Consider the following 26,107-nt stretch of genomic DNA (forward strand, 5'->3'; position numbering starts at 1 on the left):
GATAATAGATCACTCGCCCTAACTCAATAAACAACGTTATTTGGACGTATATACTATTATACAACCTGGAAATGGATCGGGCATTTCTACATCCCATAATCGAAAACGGTCTACTCCACGCTGATCGTCCAACGGCGCGAGGAACATACGGTAAGATTCAGCGTTATATTCTAACGTGTTCAATATAAACTGCTATGATGAACATATGACCCACTCTGGATGAATCATCTAACGTTGCCCAAGGAATTATAAACGATCCCCCGCCCATCCGGTCATCATCAGATCATACGTAGATCATTCTAGAAGTACGTCCAGTTGAAATTTTTCATCTCGCGCCGATCGCTACCAAACTGTATTTCATCATCAATATAATGCATTTAGGGCTATAAATCACGTTCTGAAGAAAGCTGCAGAAAACGATAAAAACATACTTATACTTTAGACCATATTTTAGTATGAATATGTGAATGAAAAAGTGTAACGTTGCTACACCCTGAACAATACATATAGGACATTGAATGGGCCATAATAATGGCAATGTAGCAATAGAATTTAAAAAGTTATAGCCCTGCAAAGAAGGGGAACTTCTCCATAGACAAATAGAGCTGGCGAGGGATGGTAAATTATGAATTTAACCCATGGCGATCAAAGTGTTAACACACAAACGCACACAAAATAACATGTAAACAACACTGAGTGGTAGTTCACAGGGCAGAACATCAGCAATGGATTTCTCTGCAACAATCGGTCTCTGTACATTTGACAACTGAAGAGGAGAAGGTGGATCTAGGGGACAGGTGAGGTGTGGTCTCTAAGGGACAGGTGGGGTGTGGTGTCCAGGGGAAGGTGGGGTGTGGTTTCTAAGGGACAGGTGAGGTGTGATGTCTAGGGTACAGGTGGGGTGTGGTGTCCAGGGGACAGGTGGGGTGTGGTCTCTAAGGGACAGGTGAGGTGTGATGTCCAGGGGAAGGTGGGGTGTGGTCTCTAAGGGACAGGTGGGGTGTGGTCTCTAAGGGACAGGTGAGGTGTGATGTCCAGGGGAAGGTGGGGTGTGGTCTCTAAGGGACAGGTGAGGTGTGGTGTCCAGGGGAAGGTGGGGTGTGGTCTCTAAGGGACAGGTGGGGTGTGGTGTCCAGGGGAAGGTGGGGTGTAGTGTCCAGGGGAAGGTGGGGTGTGGTGTCCAGGGGAAGGTGGGGTGTGGTGTCCAGGGGAAGGTGGGGTGTAGTGTCCAGGGGAAGGTGGGGTGTGGTCTCTAGACAGGGAGAGGCAACAGTCCAGGGTCAGTGGGCAACAGCCACTAGGTGAGGGTTCTGTGACGTAGAGCTTGACTTGAGCCTGTTCTGACCCAAACACATCCAATCCAAGATCGAGAGGTAATCCATCTATGTTCTGTTTCTGTTTTTAATTTGGGCATTCATGTCATGCTCTACTTAAGAAGAGGAGAGGGAAAGAGGTGTAGGAAAGATAAGATGACTCAAGAGGGGGTGAAGAAAGGGGGAGATGACTCAAGAGGAGGTGAAGAAAAGGAGAGATGACTCAAGAGGAGGTGAAGAAAAGGGAAGATGACTCAAAAGGAGGTGAAGAAAAGGGTAGATGACTCAAGAGGAGGTGAAGAAAAGGGAAGATGACTCAAAAGGAGGTGAAGAAAAGGGTAGATGACTCAAAAGGAGGTGAAAAAAAGGCAAGATGACTCAAAAGGAGGCAAAGAAAAGGGAAGATGACTCAAAAGGAGGTGAAGAAAAGGGAAGATGACTCAAAAGGAGGTGAAGAAAAGGGAAGATGACTCAAAAGGAGGTGAAGAAAAGGGGAGATGACTCAAAAGGGGCAGAAGTACCTCCTGGGCTGCCGTCTCTCTCCGGCTGGGACTCGACCTCAGCACCTGCTGTGTGTTTCAATAATGGAGTGCCCTGAACATCTGCGGATGCGGCATTCGATCACATGTTTAACATTTGGGCACATGGACACAAAATGGCGTTAGATCAGATGTTTGATGTGAATTAAAGTGAGAGATTATATTGAACAACGGGTGCTAATAACATTGAGTCTGACTGACTGACTGGTTGGTTGGCTGGCTCGCTGGCTTCCCGATTGACTGGTTGGCTGGCTGCCTGGCTTCCCGATTGACTGGTTGGCTGGCTGGCTGGCTTCCTGATTGACTGGTTGGCTGCCTGGCTTCCCGATTGACTGACTGACTGACTGACTGGTTGGCTGGCTGCCTGGCTTCCTGATTGACTGACTGACTGGTTGGCTGTCTAGCTTCCTTGCTTCCCGATTGACTGACTGGTTGGCTGCCTGGCTTCCTGATTGACTGACTGGTTGGCTGGCTGCCTGGCTTCCCGATTGACTGACTGACTGACTGACTGGTTGGCTGCCTGGCTTCCCGATTGACTGACTGACTGACTGACTGGCTGGCTGGCTGGCTGGGTGGGTGGGCGACAGACTAATTTTAAATAAGCTTCAAGTCACATTGTAGAACAGACTAAATTGGGATCTGGGTAAAGTGAGGAATATATTTTCTGCCCCAGTTGAAATTGCCACAGTGTGCAAATGAGATACCATGTAAGATGTTAATTGCCTTCTACATATTTAGAGTACATTAAAAATAAATCTGGGTACACTACAATGGAGGTTGGGTTTACTCACACACGCTAAGCTGATGAAACATGTAACCAGCAATGTAATCATATATTACAAACGATATCCACTTTCACCAAAGGTTCTAGTAGCCTACTTTATTATAAAGTATAAGGTTCTGGGTTGCCTACTTTATTATAAGGTATAAGGTTCTGGGTAGCCTACTTTATTATAAAGTAATCGTTCATGCATTGTGAATGTTAACATGGGGAGAGATGTGGGCAGTAACTGGTCTAGTACGGAACACACTTAGGATTGGATATGGAGTACCGAATGGCACCAGTCCCAACATGGTCGATAGTCCCAGACCTAATGTAACTTATAAAGACATTTTTGTAAACAAGTTTGTGTGTACCTCTGTTCTGAGAGAAGTCCAGCTGTAGGATGGTCTGCAGCAGGGGGTCTGTAGCGAGCGTCAGGTCGTAGTCAGGACCCACCTTGGGCTCCAGGGCCTCCTTCACCCAGTGATCCTGAGATGACGTCACCCGCTTTATCAGAGCGTCCGAGATCTACACACACACACAAACACGTGCGCGCACACACACACACACACACACACACACACACACACACACACACACACACACACACTGTATTTAATAGCTCTATTCCAGGCTCCTGACTTAGCACTTTATCTGCAGTAACGCGTTATTGTAATCTGATTACTTTTCCCCGAAAATAGTAATCTAGCGCGTTAATCTTTAAAAGCCAGTAATCTGATTGCAGTTACTTGTCCAAGTGGCTGTGCGTTACTATTTCGTTACTATCTCATCATAAATTCATAATGCAGGCGGAATGCAGTATTTTATTTAGTTTTCGACAGTCAAAAATACATTTTGAGCTGTTTTTCTTATTTGGGAGTGACGTCGTGTGGCAGTGAAAGGGTTACACAAGAATGTGTCCCGCGGCGTGACTGGACCCTCTGTCTGTGAGTGACTCTGCTTTGGTCCAATCACATTCCCCATCCACAGTCTGCGAATCAGAGGCAGAGTAGGGCGGGTCTTCACAGCACGTCATGTGACATATGCGCCAATCGTGTGACAGCAGGGCTCCGTCGTTACAGCCTCGTCTGCTCGGAGAATTCCACCCCAAAACGATTGTCTAAACGCAAAATTAAAAGTGAAACCGCAAGACGACTTTTGCTGTTTCTGTTCAGACTTCCATCCCAAAACGCTCGTCTAAACGTAGCCTCAGTCACTACTTCACGTTTGTGTCAGCTAAGCCGGGTGAAAAAAACATTCATATGCGGAGGAAACAAAATACTGTCTACCGCTAAAAACAGCACATCCAATTGCATTGAAAGCATCTGGAATCACAACACTAGCCGACGCTTCGACTAGGTACAGGAGGACTCGGAGGTCCAACAGCAAAAGAGAGAGATTGTTTCTTTCCCTTTTGATTAATGTATATTTGATGGTGGCAGAGCAAAAGCTCTTATTTGCCAGATTTACAGTTAATTTACATGTTAAAGAGAGACTGATTGTATGTTTATAGAGAGACATTTATAAAAACAATTTAATAGTTACAGTTGATATAATTGAATAGTTCAGCCTGCATTTGTTAGATGTGATACACTGGTTTTGTAAAACCACTGGCTGGCTGCTCTAATGCTGTGAGCATCATAGACTGTTGCTTTACCATACTTGATGGTACAGAAGCTGAAGCACTAGTTTAACAATTTACGTTATGTGCAGAGAAACAAGTTCAAAACAATTTATGCACTTTCAATAAAGCGTTTAAAAAAAACTGTTGGGGGAACGACGACGACTTCGTAACCTAGTTACTTTCAAAGTAACCAAGTTACTCTGATAATCAAGTAATCAGTAAAGTAACTTAGATTACTTTTTAAATGAGTAATCAGTAATCAGTAATCAGATTACTTTTACAAGTAATCTGTGGCATCACTTCTACCATGTATAATATATATAACCAGCTAGACCAACCAACTGATATTCTATCGATATAGTGAGTATTGACGTTTACAAATATAAATACCACCTGGAAAACATCTAGAACCTTTGGAACCACTGAGAACAGGAAACTACCGCCTGGAAAACATCTTGCTCCTCTGAAACTACTGTGTCACCTTGAGGAAACTACATTTTCCTCACACCTACTCTCCCACTTCCGATATTATTATATATATTTTTTTCTGTAAATATTTCAGATGATATTCAGTTTGAGTTGGCTTGCCACTGGAGGACCGTGGTTGTTTTGTTGGTTTCTGGCTTTCAAACGGCTCCTTCGCAGATTTGACACTCAAAAGACACACACACGCACGCACGCACGCACGCACGCACGCACGCACGCACACACACACACACACACACACACACACACACACACACACACACACACACACACACACACACACACACACACACAGCATAGCGCACCTGTAGGAAGCCGCTGGGATCGTTCTCTTTGATGACCTCCAGACAGTACTCCATCATACCTGTTGTCTGACGCAACTTCATAGTACAATGAGTTATTTGATCCCTCACCACCTAGAAAGAGAGAGAGATGGAGAGAGAAAGACAGAGAGAGAGAGAGAGAGAGAGAGAGAGAGAGATTAATTCATATTTATAAAAGATCCATAGAATTCTGGACACATTTGAAAATATGATGAAAAGCTATTACAACCCAAGAGCTGCACACTGAAAAAGAGTGTGTGGTAAATATTGAGTTGAATTTCATAAATAACCTTGTATACTGTTTAGCAGAAGTGGTTGCAGGGCTAAATGAGGAATGAGACGCAGGGACAGTTGGATAGATAAAGGTCACACCTAATGTGACCAGATTAGTACTGTATGGTAAAGGCCCAAAAGGTCAAAGAGTATTCACACCCCCCCACCAGAGGACATCATGCCAGCCCCCCCTCGTGAGACAAGACCCAACACAGCGACCACACGGACGGGGGCCACCAGCAGAACCCCTCTGTGCTCAGCGGGGGACCACACCGACGGGGGCCACCGACGGGCCCCCTCTGTCTCTGTCCCATCGCGTCGCCACGGCCCGGAGGTGGGGGCGGCCAGCCCCCACAGGAGATCGCCCACAGGAGACGCCTGATTGGATCAACTGTACTAGTAAACTGTATTCTATTATTGGCTAGAAATTATAGTATATAAGAGGAGACAAATTGGTAGTTCGGGAGCCCTCAGACCAGACCGACCCCAGGGGTCTGTTGGGCTCCACCGCTCCTTCCACCAGAGAGACTGTGCTGCTTTTTATGTGAGTAAATCATGGACCCATGGTTGGTTAAAAGGAATTAACAAGAGAGGAGAAGCAAAATGTATGAAAGAATGAATAATAATTTCTGTGTCCTCCCCAGATCATGTAAACGAATACTGTAATTTTAAAAAATTGTGATGGATTATACTTTAAATGTGTAATGTTTAGATTAAATTGTTTTAATTGTTTTTAGCATATTCAAAGTGCCCAGAGGAACAAGGCCTGATGAAAGAGTGGTAAACACTGTTTCATTTAAGGCAGAATAGGTTAAATGGGGATCTGGATGAATGGGTCACCAGGACTCCCGGGAGGGAACATAGTCAGGGGCAAATGTGGGAAAAGAAGAAAACAAGAAGGCCAAAATTGATGAGATGTACGAAAGAAGAATGGAAAAAATTGAGAAGAAAAATTGAGAAAAATTCAAAATTTATGATTTTTGTTATTTTGTTAAATTGTATTGTTAGTATGTATAGAAAATCAAGTCAATATATCATATGTGACGATAAGAATCGTCAAAACGGGGAAATGTGGTAAATATTGAGTTGAATTTCATAAATAACCTTGTATACTGTTTAGCAGAAGTGGTTGCAGGGCTAAATGAGGAATGAGACGCAGGGACAGTTGGATAGATAAAGGTCACACCTAATGTGACCAGATTAGTACTGTATGGTAAAGGCCCAAAAGGTCAAAGAGTATTCACACCCCCCCACCAGAGGACATCATGCCAGCCCCCCCTCGTGAGACAAGACCCAACACAGCGACCACACGGACGGGGGCCACCAGCAGAACCCCTCTGTGCTCAGCGGGGGACCACACCGACGGGGGCCACCGACGGGCCCCCTCTGTCTCTGTCCCATCGCGTCGCCACGGCCCGGAGGTGGGGCGGCCAGCCCCCACAGGAGATCGCCCACAGGAGACGCCTGATTGGATCAACTGTACTAGTAAACTGTATTCTATTATTGGCTAGAAATTATAGTATATAAGAGGAGACAAATTGGTAGTTCGGGAGCCCTCAGACCAGACCGACCCCAGGGGTCTGTTGGGCTCCACCGCTCCTTCCACCAGAGAGACTGTGCTGCTTTTTATGTGAGTAAATCATGGACCCATGGTTGGTTAAAATAGAATGTAAAGATACTTATCTTAGAAACCAGGCTTACTCATATAAAAAGGGGCCTACAGTAAACTATGTATGTTCAAATTATGTTAACGAGTGACTGTTTTATGTACATGTTCGGGTTTGAGATGCAAACCTTGTTGATTCCTGTACACAGCAGCCATGTTAATGTTTTCTGATAAATCCTTTGTATGTGAAAGGCAACCTTTTATTCACTCTTGGCCCTGGCTCAAATAAATCAGCTGAGTTGAACTACAGTTCTGGTTTGTCTGGCGTACACGTTTATTCCTCATCTGCTTAAGTCAGATGAGGAGATCAACAATTCTATCAAGTATGATCCCTTTCTCCTCCTTCCAGATAATCAATCTCATTTGTACTGTACTACAATGACCTCAAATTATTGTAGAAGTTCTGTGGGAATTTACCACAAGTGCCCTCAGTCAACTGGTGCTGAGACTTATGAATCAACCAATCATCAACACAAACCAGTCTCAGACCAGCACTGCGTACAAAATAAATCAATCAAATCATCAAACAAAGTCAAACATCTTATTTGGAACATTGGCACAATGAAACCAAAACACAAAGTAAATTGCAATGCTATGGGTCTAAAACGAGAATATAAACTGGCAGAGTATCTCTCTACTGAGATACAAATTAGAGATGGATCCTCACCCGGTACAGGCTCAGTGACCACAGTCAGCCATTGAGAAAGGCAGTTATATTTCGTCAATAGCTTACGCTTTGCTCTATTGGAACTGTCCCTTTAATCATATCCTAAATGAAAGCTTTCACCACATGTACACTTGCCCATCCGCCTGACCACTCCCACATCCGCTCCTATAAAGCGGGGTCATGGCCATACAACAGCTCCTTCCCTACTTTCACGACCGAAGCCAGTGTATAGCACTGCTTAAGTTTAGTGTTAAAGTAGTTAGTTTAGTTATAGGAGCTGTGTTGGCATTTTCTTTTGTTTCTCCCTCTCTCACTAATTTACGGGAGAAAGAAAGGATAATGTCGTCACCACCGGAGAGTCTAGAAGATGATGATCATTCTGACCTCCACCGGCGCTTCGCATTGGGGCGCGCGTCGCTGAGCAGTCCCCGCCGGCGTTGTCTCCGTCTATGCAGCTGGATACTATGCCGCGAGAGGCGGTCGACTGAGAGGCAGTCTCTCTAGGGCGGGTGATGTTTTGCGACGCGAGCCTCAGGTGTGTCAGCAACTGCGCAGCTTGCGTGAAAACGGATACCCTCTGCCACCGCGCTGGCCCCGCTTTTCAAGACGAAAGCTCCCGGCACGGAGGATGTGAGCTTGGTGTTTCATTATGAGAATATCTCCGAGCTCAAGACGGCTGCAGCCCGCGTACAACGGGGCTTACTGCCGATGCTGCTGTATCTGGTAACACCGTTCTGTGAGAGGGACGTGTGTTGCCTTCCCTTTTTTCTTTTGGATAAAAAGGAGAGACAGTCGGCTGTCTGAAGTGTTTGGCCTGTATCGCTATTCCTCACGTTACACAGCTTCAGTAGTAGCCGCTTTAGCTTGCTACTGCGTTAGCTGGTGGCTATCGATAGCCGGTAAGAGCTAGCTGTTAGCCAGTTAGCTGTTAGGCTAACCTGTTAGCTTGCTGCTGCGTTAAGGCTAGAAACGTTAGCTTGATGCTAACCGTCAGCCTGGAGTTAGCTGTTAGCTTGTGCTAAAAGCGTTGGCATTAGCCGTGAGGAAGTAGCGGGCCCTGAGCACTCTGACTACGGCGTCATCTCTGGCAGAAGATGTCGTTGGCCTGCACCATGACCGGCCGCAGGATGGGGGCGTTGCGCCGGAGAGAGGCTCCAGCCGTCGCCGCTTCTGGCCCCGCCAGCAAGAGGCCTTGTCAACGAGGTGGACCAGCCTGTTGTTGCGGCCATTCGTCCTGCGTCCGGCAGTCAGGTAAGGACATTACACTATGCCCCACTCTTCCTTCCTCCCCCTCCCGAATGTTTTTGGTTAATAACGATGTTTTTGTTTAACAAAACGTGTGTTACTTCACTGCATTTTGGGAGATACGACGTGTGCTATGTGAACTCACAGCTACAAATGCTGGGGTTGCGTTTTCTTGCTTGGAGTGTTGTGCAGTTTTCTTTGAAAATTGTGTTGGTCGCTATTTTGTATAGCTTAGCAAGGCTTGTAAGTTCTAGCACTTGGCCAAGGCTTATGTCCTTCTCTCTACTTAAAAACAGCGTTCTTCTTACGTGAGTAAAAGTGAACTGGGGTTTTTATTGTATGATGAGAAGTTGTGTGTGTGTTTCATGTAACGTTTAGGAAACGTAGCATTGAGTCCACAACTGGCTGGGTGTTAGTCTACAGAGTTGTACATAGTGGCATTTGACCAAGGTTATCGGCTGTGGCTGGCGTGCATGATGTAAAGCTTTTACTCTACAGGTAAGTATGTGCTTTCTTTTTTTTTAAACTTTGACCAGTCAGCTGGTTCTTTTTAGCGTTTATCGCTTTTTCATCGCACTCATACTTGGTCAAGTTCGACCGACAGAAGCAGGCTGAAAGGGTTCAGATGGGGGGGAAAGACACTCTGGGAAAGGCACGGCTGCCGTCCGGGATTCGAACGCGCTCAGCCCCAGATCCGCGCGAGCGCGGTTGTCCACGGCGCTGAAATAGCACTCGCGGTACGTGGTGAGCTACTGGAGCTCCCCAAGTATGTGCTTTCATCTGGTGCGCCATGCACCTGGTGTCACAGCTCTGCTTTCTTTTGGCGTCGTATCGGGGGTGAGGTGGTGAGGGGGTGGGCGCTTTTTCTTGCTGGCCAAGAAACATGTCCGTGAGTTACAGGGCCTGTGCTACAGACCGCTGTCATTGTAAAGGATAGGTGATGCAATGCAGTAGAGACAAAGTCTCCTCCTCAGAGAGTCTTGGTCCAATTGTTACATGAACCTTTTTCAATTGTTTTTACTCACGTTGTGGTCTCTCTGGGAGAGAAGAGCAGAATTTATGCGTTTTTATTCCCAGGCTCGAGAGGCCATTGAAGCACAAGCACGTTTTCTTATTGGCCAAGAGACATGTCCGTGAGTTACAGGGCCTGTGCTGCAGACCGCTGTCATTGTAAAGGATAGGTGGTTCAATGCAAGTTTCAAGTTTCTTTAATAGTTGTCATATAGAAGTACAGAATACTTTTATACAAAATGCTTCTTACTGTTACGCTCCAGAGACTGTGCTAGACAAGATAAGTATGAAATAACATAGTATAGCATGTAAATGAGAAGCAAAAAAAAATTTGAAGTAAAAATGAGGTCACAGTGTTCAGTATCAGTATAGACATATGTACAATGTTCGATGCAGAAATGACGTAACTGAGTTACCATATAATATACAATATACTATGCAGTGTACTAATATACAATATTATATAGTGCAAAGCAGAAATGGGATGAGGTACAATTTAGGTACAATTTACAGTAAGGTGTACGAGTTGTAGTGCAAATCCTTTATCAATAAATATAAAGTGTGTTTAGGTGATCTAAAGTGTGGAGAGTGGGTGCTGCAGTGTGTTGTTTGTTTAAAGTGAGTGTGTGCGTGTGGATGTGTGTGCTGTGTGCATTTGATGGTTGTTGCATAGTGTTCATTGTTCGTTGAGCAGCCTGATGGCCTGGGGATAGAAGCTTCTTCTGAGTCTTTCTGTGCTCGCCTTGAGACTACGGTATCGCTTGCCTGACCGCAGCAGTTCAAAGAGGCAGTTGTTCGGGTGGCTGGAGTCCTTGATGATTCTCTTAGCCTTACCCCTGCACCGCTTGTTGTAAGTGTTCTGGAGGGTGGGGAGCCTCCCTCCAATTGTGCGTTCGGCTGAACATGTCACTCTTTGTAGTCTGCTTCGGTCTTGTGCAGTGCTATTCCCAAACCAGGAGGTGATGTTGCCAGACAGGATGCTCTCTATTGCACATGAGTAGAAGTTCTTAAGGATCTTCTGACTGACTTGGAACTTCCTTAGGCGCCTGAGGAAGTAGAGGCGTTGTCGTGCCTTCTTCACAACACTGTCAATGTGTGTGGTCCATGTCAAGTCCTCGGATATGTGGGCTCCGAGGTACTTAAAGCTGTTCACTCTCTCAACCGGTGCCCCGTCGATGCTGAGGGGGCTGTAGTCCTTGACCCCCGACCTCCTGAAGTCCACAATCATCTCCTTTGTTTTGCTGACGTTCAGGGAGAGGCTGTTCTCCTGGCACCATCCCGCCAGGACCTTGACCTCTTCCAGGTAGGCCCTCTCGTCGTTTGCAGAGATCAGGCCCACCACTACTGTGTCGTCAGCAAATTTGATGATTGTGTTGTTACTCCGCTGAGCCACACAGTCGTGTGTGTACAGGGAGTAGAGGAGGGGACTCAGAACACAGCCCTGGGGGGCACCTATGTTGAGGGTGATGGATGAGGAGGTGCAGTTGCCTGCTCTCACCACCTGGGGTCTGCCCGTCAGGAAGTCCAAGACCCACTGGCAGAGGTCATAGTTCAAGCCCAGGTCCCTGAGCTTGGCTATGAGTTTGGAGGGGACTATGGTATTGAATGCCGAGCTGTAGTCGATGAATAGCATTCTCACATAGTTCCCCTTCCTCTTGTCCAGGTGTGATGCTGCTGTGTGCAGCACATGGGCTATGGCGTCCTCCGTGGACCTGTTGGGGCGGTATGAAAATTGCAGGGGGTCCAGGTTGATGGGGAGGTAGGAGCAGATATAGCCCTTTACTAGCTTCTCAAAGCACTTCATGGCTATGGAGGTAGTCGTTGAGGCAAGCAGGCTTAGATGTTTTAGGTACAGGGATGATAGTGGACTTCTTCAGGCAGGTGGGGATGACAGCCTGTTCTAAGGACAGGTTAAATATGTCAGTGAATACCGGGGCCAGTTGGTCGGCACAGACTTTTAGGACGCGGCCGGGGATGCCGTCCGGTCCTGCTGCCTTCCTGATATTCACTTTTTTAAAGGTCCGCCTCACCTCATGCTCTGTTACCCTGAACACTGAGTCTCCATCAGCAGACCCCCCCCCCATTGCCGTGGCTTGTAGGCTGGTGTTGTTATTACCAGCCTCAAACCTCGCATAGAAGGTATTGAGATCATTTGCTAAGGAGATGTCACTGTTCAGTTTGAGGGAGGTCATCGTTTTGAGGTCCTGCCACATAGCTCTGGAGTCAGCCTGTTCAAACTGGAGTTCAATTTTATCCCTGTAGCGCCGTTTTGCCTCTATTACTGTCCTCCTTACGTTGTATCGCGCCACCTTGTGGTCATTCATGTTGCCTGCCACCAGGCCGTCGTTGTATGCTGTGGTGCGCGCTTTCAGAGCTTCACGGATGGATTTGTCTACCCAGGGTTTTTGATTTGGGTAAACTTTAATTGTGGTAGTGGGGATTGTTTCTTCCACCAAAGTACGGACAAAGTCCAGCACTGTCTCCGTGTAGGCATTAATGTTATCTGTGTCGCGGAACACGCTCCAGTCTGTGCACTCAAGCGCAGCCTGTAGCGTCTCCTCTGACTCCACATCCCATTTCTGCACCTCTCGCGAGACTACCGGAGTGCTTTTGATTCTTTGTTTATATTTTGGTGCAGTAGAGACAATTGTCTTCTATTCTGCTCCCTACCAGTAGTGTATATTGGGTCAGAGCCTCCTCATCAGGGAGTTTCAGAGCCTCCTCCTCAGGGAGTTTCAGAGCCTCCTCTGAGTTTCAGAACCTCCCTCTCAGTGAGGGAGCCTCCTCAGAGTTTTTCAGAGCCTCCTCCTCAGAGAGTCTTGGTCCAATGTGTTACATGAACCTTTTTCAATTGTTTACTCACGTTGAGGTCTCTCTGGGAAAACCGCTGTCTTCCCCTCTTACATAAGGAGCAGAATTGACGCAGTTGTTATTCCCAGGCTCGTCATGTGAGGACCCGTGTCTGTGTCTTCTGTAGACCGGCTCCCTGCTGCTCGTCCCAGACAGCAAGGGGAAACGTTGTGAGGCTCTTTCTTGTTAGAAATTCGCAGTCACTGTTCTCGGGTTCTTTGCGAGCATATACGCTGTTTTATGAAATCAGCGTATGGTCTTACCAGACCGATCAGCTCTGGCCCAGAGTGTTTTTTCAATGATTGAATATGCTTTGTGGTGCGCCTTGGTTGCCCAACATCATAAAAACAGCGTTTTTTTTATGCTGGCGTCTGGGAAGGAGATTTTTTGTCTCTACCGAGCGCCAGTGCACTAGGTTAGACTCGACGGCTCACGTAACCAAGAGCAGTGCGTTCGCGTACTGACCATCTTGGTGGCGCCCTCTGTGATGTTTTGGATCGACACGTGTACCTACCCCCCTCTTAGGACTAGGGGCGGCGGCGTGACTAGGGCACAGGACTGGTCCTGGTCGCGCCGGACCGGATCAGTTTAACCCATTGTCCGCCGGGGCGCAGACAGGTTCTGGTTCCCCGAGGGACTCTGTGCTTTTCCGGGGGGAAAATGCCAGGTCGGGCCGGATGTCACAGGGGTTGATGTCATGAATGTGTGTGTCATATACATGTCACCTTGAGTTGCCCTTAACAGTGGCATGCATTGGTCCATACTGTGTTGTACCTTTTTGCACAATGTTAGGGGGTTGGTCCTTCTCCATTTGTTTCACCCCTCCCTCCCTGTTAAACCGGGGATGGGAGGGGGCTGTCGGGGAGGCTACTTCTGTCAACTCCTCTATGCATCCCTGTGTAGGTCCCGGTCCACCAGGCCCAGGTCGGGCCTTGCCCTCAATAACCTGTTGGCTTGGGTTAACCCTTTTAAACCTGAAACGCTTGAACTGCATTGTATAGCCTGTGTATACACGCAGTTGTGTTTCTGGGGTTTCTTAGTGGGTTAAGGGAGCACCCACCTCCTGTTATAATAAACATAGGTGGGTGGTTGTCTCCCCGGTGTGTTGGTAGCAGAGTTGACTCTCAGGTTGAGCCCGGGTCTGACCCCGGCTGCCCGAGAGTATGCCCCCGCATCTTTCATGACGTCTGCCAATTGTGTCAAACTCTTTCTCTGAACCTCGACCCTGCAGGATTAATAAATTTGCGGGGTCAGGGTTCGTGGAGATTGTGACATGGTGCACAGCATACCGGAACACCCTTTCCGCCGGGATACTGTTCTTACAGTAAGCCCCTTAGGTGCCTGTCTAGTCCGCAGTGGTCCGGGCGCAGGTCGAGTTCTACTCTTGGGACTTTTCGGCCTGGATTGAGGGATCAACCTCCTTGGAGGGTTGTCTCCCCGGCGCGCCGGCTGGCCCCACGTTATTGTAGGGGGGAAGCCTCCTTGGGAGCGCTTCGGAGCGGCGTGCCAAGGGGAGAAGGGCCTTCACTTGGTTTAGGCCCTGTCTGATACGCTGGCGATATGGGGGGTGGTGTCACCAGTGACCGTCTGGTGGGGTCTCGATGCCATGGCCTCATAGACCTCACCAGGCCCCTTTTTTCGGGGGGTCCTATCCCCGGGGTGGCCTGAGGCTGGGACCTCCTCCGCGCTCCACTGCTACAGCCTTGCCACAGGGTTGGGGTTTAACTCCGACCCCGTGATATTGGGGGCTGTGACGGGGGTTTTGCTCACGTCCGTTCCCTGGTGGCGTGTGGGATGCACATCTGAGTAGTCGCGGGCCCTTCTAAACAAAGGTAAGTCCCACGGTCTGCTCACCCTGTGCGTTTGAGGTGCTAAATCCTCTTTGCACAGTCAGGGTCTGATCTCCCTCCTGTCCCTCGCTAGGGGGGTCGGGGGGGCCCGGATCCTCCCCGGTTCTGATGGTTGTAGGGGACCTCAGCGGGTGCATCTGTTGGGCTTACGCTCAGCTCTTGTGTTCCAATAGAGCAAAGCGTAAGCTATTAACGAAATATAACAGGGGTTATCTTATAACCCTAGTTATATGAATAATAGCGAGTGCTTTGCTCTGACTCACTGAGGACCCCACGGTCTTCCGTTTTGTCTATAGTTTGCCCTGCAACAATATGAGACCTCCCTTTACCCCTTTGGTCAAAAAACGTCCCTATTGACTCCCATGTTAAACACGTTTTTTGAAAACGACGCCATTGCAGATTGAATTTAGATTTTTATAATTCTTTTCATCTAGGCCCCTTTATGGAGATTTGAGAATGTTTTATGGATGTCTTAGTGTGGTGTGCATGTGTGTGTTGAGAAATGAATGTGTGTGCAAGTGTGTATGTGGTCATTTGTAACCAAAACGCTGTTTTATGTGAACTCCGTTTTTACTGTTAAATGGATGATGTGTGTGTGTCAAACTGCATGTGAATGGCTGGCACACACACACACGCACACACACACATGCACGCACGCACGCACTCTCTCTCTCTCTCCCTCTCTCTTGCTCTCTCTCTCTCCCTCTCTCTCCCTCTCCTCTCTGGTCTTTACACAGCTGCCGAGTGTAGCGAGCGATGTGTGTGTGTGTGTGTGTGTGTGTGTGTGTGTGTGTGTGTGTGTGTGTGTGTGTGTGTGTGTGTGTGTACGGACTGGAGGTGGGAGGGGGGGGGACTGTACATTGGAGGTGGTTGGGTGGGTGGGTGGGGGGGGGGTTGGGTAGGCGGGGTGGGGGGGGCTGCGTTTTGGCTGCAAATTACCACATGCACACACATTCATTTCTCAACACAAACATGCACCACACAAGACATCCATAAAACATTCTCAAATCATTTTAGATACAAATATGTGCACGATACAAGCCGGAAATAGATGATGCAATGCCGCCATCTTGTGGAAAATAAATAATCATGCACATGCATCCTACATCCTAAGGAGGCCCTAGATGAAAGAAAATATAAAAATATAAATTCAATCTGCAATGGCGTCGTTTAAAAAAAACGTGTTTAACATGGGAGTCAATGGGGTAATTTTTTGATGAAGGGATATAGAGATTTGATCATATCATATCATAAAAAGTTAAATGTATCAACAAAAAAAAATCTGCCAATCTTTGACACTCCAGGCTCTGATAATCCCACCCCCCAAAAAATGACATTAGCATTTATGGGATGGAAAATAATTAACCCTTAGTGTTTTTTGTCTTGAAAATAAGCCATGCCTCAAATCACACAAACTGGTATTTAAGGGGTTAAAATCCTGAAAATGAATGAATATTTTATATGTATATTGAGGACTGAAGTTAATAATGGTATTCATAAAGAATTTTTTTTTATTAATAAGTAAATATATTGTTATGGTTTGTAACCGACCCCAATCGCACAACACAAGACAGGTATGATGGTTTGCCAAGAAACAGATATTTATTTAGAACAGGGAAAAAGGGCACTGTCCCTTTAAGGGAGAAAACACAAAACACTGGAATAACACAAGAGGGGAAGGTAAAGTGCCTTTAAGAGGCGGGCAGGAAAGGGAACACTATGGGAAAGTAAGGGAACGCCTAAGGGAAGGTTAAGGGAACGCCTAGGGAACAGAGGAACTAGAGACTAGGAGAACTAGGGAAAGAGGACTAGGGACTAGGAGAACTAGGGATAGAGGACTAGGGACTAGGTGGAACTAGAAGGGGAGAACTTGGGAACAGAGGGGACTGAGGCCCGCGGAGGCGGGCTGGGGAACAGGGAGGAACTGGGGACAGAGAACCGCGGAGGCGGGCTGGGGACAGGGAGGAACTGGGGACTGGTGGGAAAACATCTGGGCCGCTCTGCAGAACAGAGGAGAGGGTTAATATTCAAAGGGAACAAACAGAGCAGATGCAGAACAGTCCAAATAACAAAGTAACAAAGTAAATACTATCTTCGTGTGAACAAACACACAGTGGGAGATGAAATGTCCAAAATAATATCCACGAGAGAACAAAACAGAGTGGGAGATGAAATGTCCAAACCAATAACTAAGAGAGAACTAACGGAGGCAATACGCTGGGTGAGTGACATCACAATCAAAACTCACCCAGGCGTATGCGTAAAGGTGCAGGAACAGCAGCGGGACGAGGGCAAGGGGCATTACGCTGAGTGAGTGACATCACAATCAAAACTCACCCAGGCGTATGCGTAAAGGTACAGCAGCGGGAACGGGGGCAAGAGGCATTACGCTGAGTGAGTGACATCACAATCAAAACTCACCCAGGCGTATGCGTAAAGGTACAGGGACAGCAGCGGGAACGGGGGCAAGGGCACTACGCTGAGTGAGTGACATCACAATCAAAACTCACCCAGGCGTATGCGTAAAGGTACAGGGACAGCAGCGGGAACGGGGGCAAGGGCACTACGCTGAGTGAGTGACATCACAATCAAAACTCACCCAGGCGTATGCGTAAAGGTACAGGGACAGCAGCGGGAACGGGGGCATCGCCACCGGGGCGGCTGGCTGTCCGAGCCGAGGGACAGAGTGCTGGAACAGTGGCGGTGGCGAGGGTGTCGTCCACCGGGTAGCCGACTGTCGGAGCCGAGGAACAGAGTGCTGGAACAGTGGCGGTGGCGAGGGTGTCGTCCACCGGGTAGCCGCTGTCGGAGCCGAGGAACAGAGTGGCGCGCCACACCTTGGTGTGCGCGTCGGAACAGAGAGCTGGAACAGTGGCGGTGGCGAGGATGTCGTCCACCGGGTAGCCGCTGTCGGAGCCGAGGAACAGAGTGCGCGCCACACCTTGGTGTGCGCGTCGGAACAGAGAGCTGGAACAGTGGCGGTGGCGAGGATGTCGTCCACCGGGTAGCCGCTGTCGGAGCCGAGGAACAGAGTGCGCGCCACACCTTGGTGTGCGCGTCGGAACAGAGAGCTGGAACAGTGGCGGTGGCGAGGGTGTCGTCCACCGGGTAGCCGCTGTCGGAGCCGAGGAACAGAGTGCGCGCCACACCTTGGTGTGCGCGTCGGAACAGAGAGCTGGAACAGTGGCGGTGGCGAGGGTGTCGTCCACCGGGTAGCCGCTGTCGGAGCCGAGGAACAGAGTGCGCGCCACACCTTGGTGTGCGCGTCGGAACAGTGGCGGTGGCGAGGGTGTCATCCACCGGGTAGCCGCTGTCGGAGCCGAGGAACAGAGTGCGCGCCACACCTTGGTGTGCGCGTCGGAACAGAGAGACGCCTCGGGGTGCGTCTGCGAGGAGGAGTGTGCCAAGCACGAAGGTCTGGAAGATGCGCGTCGGCGCGCTGAGGTCTGGAGAGCGTGCCAAGCTCGAAGGTCTGGAAGATGCGCGTCTGTGCGCTGGTACGGAGGAGCGTGCCAAGCTCGAAGGTCTGGAAGATGCGCGTCAGTGCGCTGGTACGGAGGAGCGTGCCAAGCTCGAAGGTCTGGAAGATGCGCGTCTGTGCGCTGGTACGGAGGAGCGTGCCAAGCTCGAAGGTCTGAAGTGGAACACTGGAATACCTCCCGTAGAGGATTAGAGAGCGCAGTACAGTGTCTCCCTCCAGGCAAACGGCGGCAGGTGGCGAAGGCTTGAGCGCATCTGGCGCGCTGGTCTGGAGTGGAACACTGGAATACCTCCCGTAGAGAATTAGAGAGCGCAGTACAATGTCTCCCTCCAGGCAAACAGCGACAGGTGGCCAAAGCCCTTGAAGATGCGCGTTGCGCGCTGGTGACTGGAGAGCGTGCCAAGCCCGAGGGTCCGGGAGATGCGCGTTGGTCTAGATGTGCGTCAGGACGAACAGCTGCGCTGGGGTCTGCAGTGGAGCGCTGGGGTGCCTCCCGTGGAAGTTACAGGGAGCGCAGAACAGTCTCCTCCACAGGCTACGGCGACAGCAGACGAAGGCTGGAGCAAACATCTCAAGGCTGGAGAGATCCATCTTACAGCATTGGTAGACCAGAGGATCTCCCGAAAGAGTCTAGATGTTAGAGAATATGACTCAGCATGAATACAACACGACCCCACGCCGAAACGAGGGGAAGAGCCCTGGTATTTAAAGCCCACAGGGGAACTAATTAGCCTGCCACCACAGGTGCGAGAGGTAATTGATAATAGTCCAGGTGTGGCCACTGAGAGTAAACGAGAGTAAAGAACGAGAGGGTGGGGGCTAGAGAGAGTGAGTGAGAAGGGAATTTCTAACAGTAGGCTTTAAAGAAACAGAGAAAAGGTGGTGAGCAGCGGGCAAAACCTCACATATATATATATTACATGTAAAGTACACGGGACAGTAAATATCCCAAAGGGACTTACGTGTGATTATATTTTACCATGTGTCACTGCACAAAACATTTTTTGTATCAAACTTATTTTTTTTGCCAATCTTCAACACTCCAGGCTCTCATAATCACACCCCAAAAAAAATTACATTAGCATTCATGGGATGGAAAATAATTAACCCTTAGTGTTTTTTGTCTTGAAAATAAGCCATGCCTCAAATCACACAAACTGGTATTTAAGGGGTTACAATCCTGAAAATGAATGAATATTTTATATGTATATTGAGGACTAAAGTTAATAATGGTATTCATAAAAAAATAAAAATAAATATTAATAAGTAAATATATATATATTACATGTAAAGTACACAGGACAGTAAATGTCCCAAAGGGACTTACGTGTGATTATATTTTACCATGTGTCACTGCAAAAAAAAAATTATGTATCAAACTTATTTTTTTTGCCAATCTTCCACACTCCAGGCTCTCATAATCCCACCCCAAAAAAATGACATTAGCATTCATGGGATGGAAAATAATTAACCCTTAGTGTTTTTTGTCTTGAAAATAAGACATGCCTCAAATCACACAAACTGGTATTTAAGGGGTTAAAATCCTAAAAATGAATGAATATTTGATATGTATGTTGAGGACTGAAGTTAATAAAGAGATTACATTTTTTTTATATATATTCATAAGAAAATATATAAATATTACAAGTAAAGTACACGGGACAGTAAACGTCCCAAGGGGGTAAAGGGATGCAGTGTTTTATTTACTGTGTCACTGCACAAAACATTTTTATGTATCAAACAATTTTTTGTGCCAATCTTCGACACTCCAGGCTCTCATAATCCACCCCCCAAAAAAATTACATTAGCATTTATTGGATGGAAAATAATTAACCCTTAGTGTTTTTTGTCTTGAAAATAAGCCACGCTTCAATCACACAAACTGGTATTTAAGGGGTTAAAATCCTGAAAATTAATGAATATTTGATATGTATGTTGAGGACTGAAGTTAATAAAGAGATAAAAAAAAAAGAAAAAATCATAAAAAAATATATAAAAATCACATGTAAGTGCTTTTGGGACAGAAAACGTCCCAATGGGGTAAAGGGATGCAGTGTATTGGTGGAGCGCAGTGAGGAATTTGGGTAGCTTTTTCAATGTATGTGATGTATAGATTGGGGGAAGATGGTAGCATCTAACGGTGCCAGGTCAGAGAGGGCAGAAATGTGTTTGGCTTAGCAGAGGTTGGTTCAGAGCGAGTGAGCACCACACTGAGCAGGGTGTTTGTTTTGAATTCCGATCGAAGACAAAACAAAGATAAGGGGCCACAGAGGCAGAGCGCGATGGAGGTTTTGACAGTGAATGAAACGTTTTGAAATGTGTGTAAAGGTTAAACGCGGTTGTCATGACAGCGCGGCACATGACAACCAGAAAGGGGTGGGTTATCATAGCTATGACGAAGATCCTATAAAGCTGACGGTGGTTCTGGGTAGGGCCAGACAAAAATCAGACCGAAGAAACGAATCCCACAGGAGGGAAGAGACCAAGATACTCTCTCCTCTCATCACAGAGAGGAGGGGGGGGGGGGGAAGAATGACACATCATCATTAGCTTCGGCTACCACGAGGATGGTCTTGGCTAACGAACAGGCCTGACCATTGTTGGACTGAATAGCAGAGGGACAATAGACTGGACTGAAAGATCATTAGATAGACTGAACACACCGAAAGATCATTAGAATAGACTCTTCAAGGACAATACAATCTGTTAACATCTGAGCTGAGGTTTCTGTTTATCAAATAAACCAGGCTTCTCCTTGTAAGGTATTTCACGTTGTCGAAGTGTCGAATTCTTACGGAGGTGGAGAATTATTATGGTTTGCGGATTGTACTAACAGGGAGAGATAAGGATTTTATCAGCCAGTGTCGGAGACGTCAGGACCATTAAAATGACACAACGCAGAGGAATTGGATGGAGAGCCAAACAGACGAAGACGTGATACTGGCCAGATTGATCAGGATCTAACAGCAGGAAGGTTATAGGGACAGTTCCAATAGAGCAAAGCGCTCGCTATTACTCATATAACTAGGGTTATAAGATAACCCCCGACATAGAAAAATATGGTTACCGAGAGACCAGAGAACATGTGGTCACTGTACGACAGAGACACCAGAGAACATGTGATCACTGTACGACAGAGACACCAGAGAACATGTGGTCACTGTACGACAGAGACACCAGAGAACATGTGGTCACTGTACGACAGAGACACCAGAGAACATGTGGTCACTGTACGACAGAGACACCAGAGAACATGTGATCACTATACGACAGAGACACCAGAGAACATGTGGTCACTGTACGACAGAGACACCAGAGAACATGTGATCACTGTACGACAGAGACACCAGAGAACATGTGGTCACTGTACGACAGAGACACCAGAGAACATGTGGTCACTGTACGACAGAGACACCAGAGAACATGTGGTCACTGTACGACAGAGACACCAGAGAACATGGTCATTGTACGACAGAGAGACCAGAGAACATGTGGTCACTGTACAACAGAGAGACCAGAGAACATGTAGTCACTGTACGACAGAGAGACCAGAGAACATGTGATCACTGTACGACAGAGAGACCAGAGAACATGTGGTCACTGTACAACAGAGAGACCAGAGAACATGTGGTCACTGTACGACAGAGAGACCAGAGAACATGTGGTCACTGTACGACAGAGACACCAGAGAACATGTGGTCACTGTACGACAGAGACACCAGAGAACATGTGGTCACTGTACGACAGAGACACCAGAGAACATGTGGTCACTGTACGACAGAGACACCAGAGAACATGTGGTCACTGTACGACAGAGACACCAGAGAACATGTGGTCACTGTACGACAGAGAGACCAGAGAACATGTGGTCACTGTACGACAGAGACACCAGAGAACATGTGGTCACTGTACGACAGAGATACCAGAGAACATGTGGTCACTGTACGACAGAGACACCAGAGAACATGTGGTCACTGTACGACAGAGACACCAGAGAACATGTGGTCACTGTACGACAGAGACACCAGAGAACATGGTCATTGTACGACAGAGAGACCAGAGAACATGTGGTCACTGTACAACAGAGAGACCAGAGAACATGTAGTCACTGTACGACAGAGAGACCAGAGAACATGTGATCACTGTACGACAGAGAGACCAGATAACATGTGGTCACTGTACAACAGAGAGACCAGAGAACATGTGGTCACTGTACGACAGAGAGACCAGAGAACATGTGGTCACTGTACGACAGAGACACCAGAGAACATGTGGTCACTGTACGACAGAGACACCAGAGAACATGTGGTCACTGTACGACAGAGACACCAGAGAACATGTGGTCACTGTACGACAGAGACACCAGAGAACATGTGGTCACTGTACGACAGAGACACCAGAGAACATGTGGTCACTGTACGACAGAGAGACCAGAGAACATGTGGTCACTGTATGACAGAGACACCAGAGAACATGTGGTCACTGTACGACAGAGATACCAGAGAACATGTGGTCACTGTACGACAGAGAGACCAGAGAACATGTGGTCACTGTACGACAGAGATACCAGCGAACATGTGGTCACTGTATGACAGAGACACCAGAGAACATGTGGTCACTGTACGACAGAGACACCAGAGAACATGTGGTCACTGTACGACAGAGACACCAGAGAACATGTGTTCACTGTACGACAGAGAGACCAGAGAACATGTGGTCACTGTATGACAGAGACACCAGAGAACATGTGGTCACTGTACGACGTGGTGAGGTTGAGAACGAGGTGCACTTTCTCCTACATTGTGAAAAATTAACAACATTTATCAGTTTTTCATTTTAAAGTGAAAGAAAGAATCCCAAACCTTTCAATTATTATTATTATTATTATTATTATTATTATTATTATTATTATTATTATTATTATTATTATTATTATTATTATTATTATTATTATTATTATTATTATTATTATTATTATTATTATTATTATTATTATTATTATTATCATTTTATTATTTTATTTATTTTATTTTATAATACATTTCTTTCAGTCAACCTGGTTGATAGGCCTATCATTCTTCTGGTTTTCTAATTGTACCTTGGTTATATATACACAGGTATGTTGCTATATATAATTATGTTTGTTGTACGGAGACATCTCTTTCCTAGGTCGGTCTCTGGGCTGCCCAGGCCTACCTGCAGGCCTACTGGGCAGCCCAGAGACCGACCTAGGAAAGAGATGTCTCCGTGCAAGAAAAGTTCATCGGTCCCGGAGATATACACTATTACAAACATTGGTAACATTGCAGCTGCATATTTGAGTGATTAGCACCACAATGTCCTTTCTTAAGGGTGAATGTTTGTACCGTTTTTCTCCTAATGCAATCTTATTGTTTATGGGACTCGTTAGTCTACAATGCTCTCTAGAGGGGGAGACAGGTTACTATATTCATTTGATTAATGGCACTGTACCAAAGGGAATGAATGAAAAAAATGTGTTATCCTGTTTCCTATAAGTGACTTTTTAACTTTTACTTTTATTATCAAGATTATATTATCATTATTATTATTATTATTGAATGGTGAAACGTTTCCTTCTGTTGTTGTTCTTTGCTTATAGAATTTTGTGTTTGCTACTGGCTTATCTAAGTTTCTGGTTTATATTTGTTTTCAACATTCTACATTATTAAGTCCTTACTCTGGAGGTCAAAGTTGACTAGCATTCCCAAGCTCACCTCTATGATGTCACTTCCTGCCCACATGGTATATAGCTCCCATTTTTACAAGCTATCACGGTTAGCCTATTAACACTGAAGATGGAACACCTGTTCCGAAACATGTCTGTATCATAGGCTACCATTAAACTTTTTTTTTTTTTTTTTTAAATCTGAGAGTGCTGGTCCGGCTTTCGCCTTTTTTCCTCATAATCCTTGGGATTTCAGCACCCAGTGTCAGATACTGAGAAGCGCGGTCTACCTTGACTTTAACATTAATTGTTTTACCTATTCATTTTCATCCATTCCTTTTCCTTGTACATAAAAGTAACAATAATAATGATCTTATAATGACTGATATTGATACTGATACTCTACCTCACACTGTGTGGTGGAGGGTCTATATACGTGTATATATATGAGTGGGTATTAATTGTTTTCTGCTATTTTCTTAATTTTATGAAAATGTTCTTTTTAAATGTATTATTACTTAATGCTTTGGAATAAAGCATATTGCATTGAATTGAAATTGAAGGTGAATTGAATTGCATTTTAATTTATAAACATTTTAATATTTTTTTTTATTGAATAGTCTCAAAGCCTGGTCAGCGACCACGCTGCTCCTAACAGGAGGTTTGAAAACCACTGGTCACTACATTGACATAGAGGCCCTAACGCTTAGACCCAGTGTGACCGACAGACAGTGACATCCTTAGAGCTCCTCATAGCCTAGTGAAAACACAATGTGAAGAGAGATGATAACGCCGACTGATAATGCCGCTCCACAAAAGTGGAGACAAATTTGCCTCCAATAATTACTGTGGGATCCGTGTCAACAGCAACCTCTGTAAAATCCTCTGTTTAATCACAGACTCATACATTTCCAGCAAATCACAAATTGGCTTCTTACCAAATCACCGTACAACAGACAACATTTTCACCCTCAGCACCCCAAATGACCAAAATAAACAAAAACAAAAGCAAATTATACTCCTGCTTTGTTGACTTCCAAAATGCATTAGATTCAATTTGGCATGAGGGTCTGCTGTATAAACTATTCAAAAGTGGAATTGGAAGGAAAACCTATGACATAATAAAATCAATGTACACTAATTAATGTGCTGTGAAGATTGAGGAAAAACACACTAGCAAATCCATTCTTCACACCCAACTGAAAACACCAAATAATGCATGGAGAGCAGAATCAGGAAGATACCCACACACACTCCATAACAAAGCCCTAACCTACAGAGAGACCCTAGAGAGATGGTTCTGGCACTCTGCTCACAAACACAAGCAGAGCCACCAGACAGAAACCACACTGACTGGACTAAACCACATGATAAGAAAATAAAAATAAAATTCTCTGACACATTGGAAAGAATCAACCCAAAACTAAACGGAGAGTACACAGTGGCAGAATCCTGAGCACTGTGACTGATCCAAAACTAAGGAGATCCTTGACTAGGTAGCCTACAGACTGAGCACAGCCATCGAGAAAGGCCGCCATAGGCAGACTATAGAGAAGACAGACTGTGCACCCACTGCACACAAGACGAGGTGGAAACTGAGCTGCACTTCCTAACAACCTGCCCACTATACCAAGACATCAGAGACATATACTTTCCACAAATTACAAACACCCAAGAGTTTGAAAACATGGCAAATAACGGAGAACTCCCATACCTACTGGGTGAAGTACAACAATGAGCAAACACAGCAGCAAGATGAGTGAGCTGTTGTGACAAGAAAAGGACATCCAATGGAATACAACCACCATAAAGACTGTGTGGCAACCCCAAGCCACCACGGGCATTATGTGACGGCACAATGGCTAGGCTCTGCCCATGTTTGGTCTTCCGCTTCCAGGCGCACCTGCAGCTAGTAGGGCAGCAAGACCACCTAGCCAATCACGACAGGGTGCATGTGTTGAGGAAAGTGAGGAAGTAGGGGGCAAGGGACACACGCACACTCTCTCACATCAGGGGCGAGGAGACAGACCGATACGAGGAGAAGCCACCCGGCAGACAGACAGTCTAAGTTAAGTTAAGTCTGTTAGAGGAAGGAGAACCTTAGATTGTTTGTGTTTGATTTAAAAATAAAGCAAACTTTAAAAAAAAAATTTATTTAACCTTTATTTAACCAGGAAGTCCCATTGAGATACAAGATCTCTTTTGCAAGGGAGACCTGGCCAAGATGACAGGAATAACATTTGCAATATAATCAGACAGCAATAAAATGTGCGATACATCACACAAGAACATAATAAAAGTGCATGTATACAATATACAATACTGTATAC

The 26,107-nt window shown here is 46.4% G+C and overlaps 1 protein-coding gene across 1 annotated transcript in view; it reads right to left on the reverse strand.

Moving 5' to 3' along the window:
- Positions 1 to 26,107, reverse strand: part of trim67 (tripartite motif containing 67) — a gene marked incomplete at both ends in the record, with an annotated part of 173,219 nt that overhangs the window by 23,704 nt on the left and 123,408 nt on the right. The window contains 2 exons of the mRNA XM_084314434.1: positions 2,990 to 3,143; positions 5,031 to 5,141. Coding sequence (XP_084170560.1) covers positions 2,990 to 3,143; positions 5,031 to 5,141 — 265 coding nt within the window. The remainder of the gene's footprint in view (positions 1 to 2,989; positions 3,144 to 5,030; positions 5,142 to 26,107) is intronic.

This window comes from Notolepis coatsorum (genome assembly GCF_963971535.1).
Source record: "Notolepis coatsorum genome assembly, chromosome: 5".
NCBI lineage: Eukaryota > Metazoa > Chordata > Actinopteri > Aulopiformes > Paralepididae > Notolepis > Notolepis coatsorum.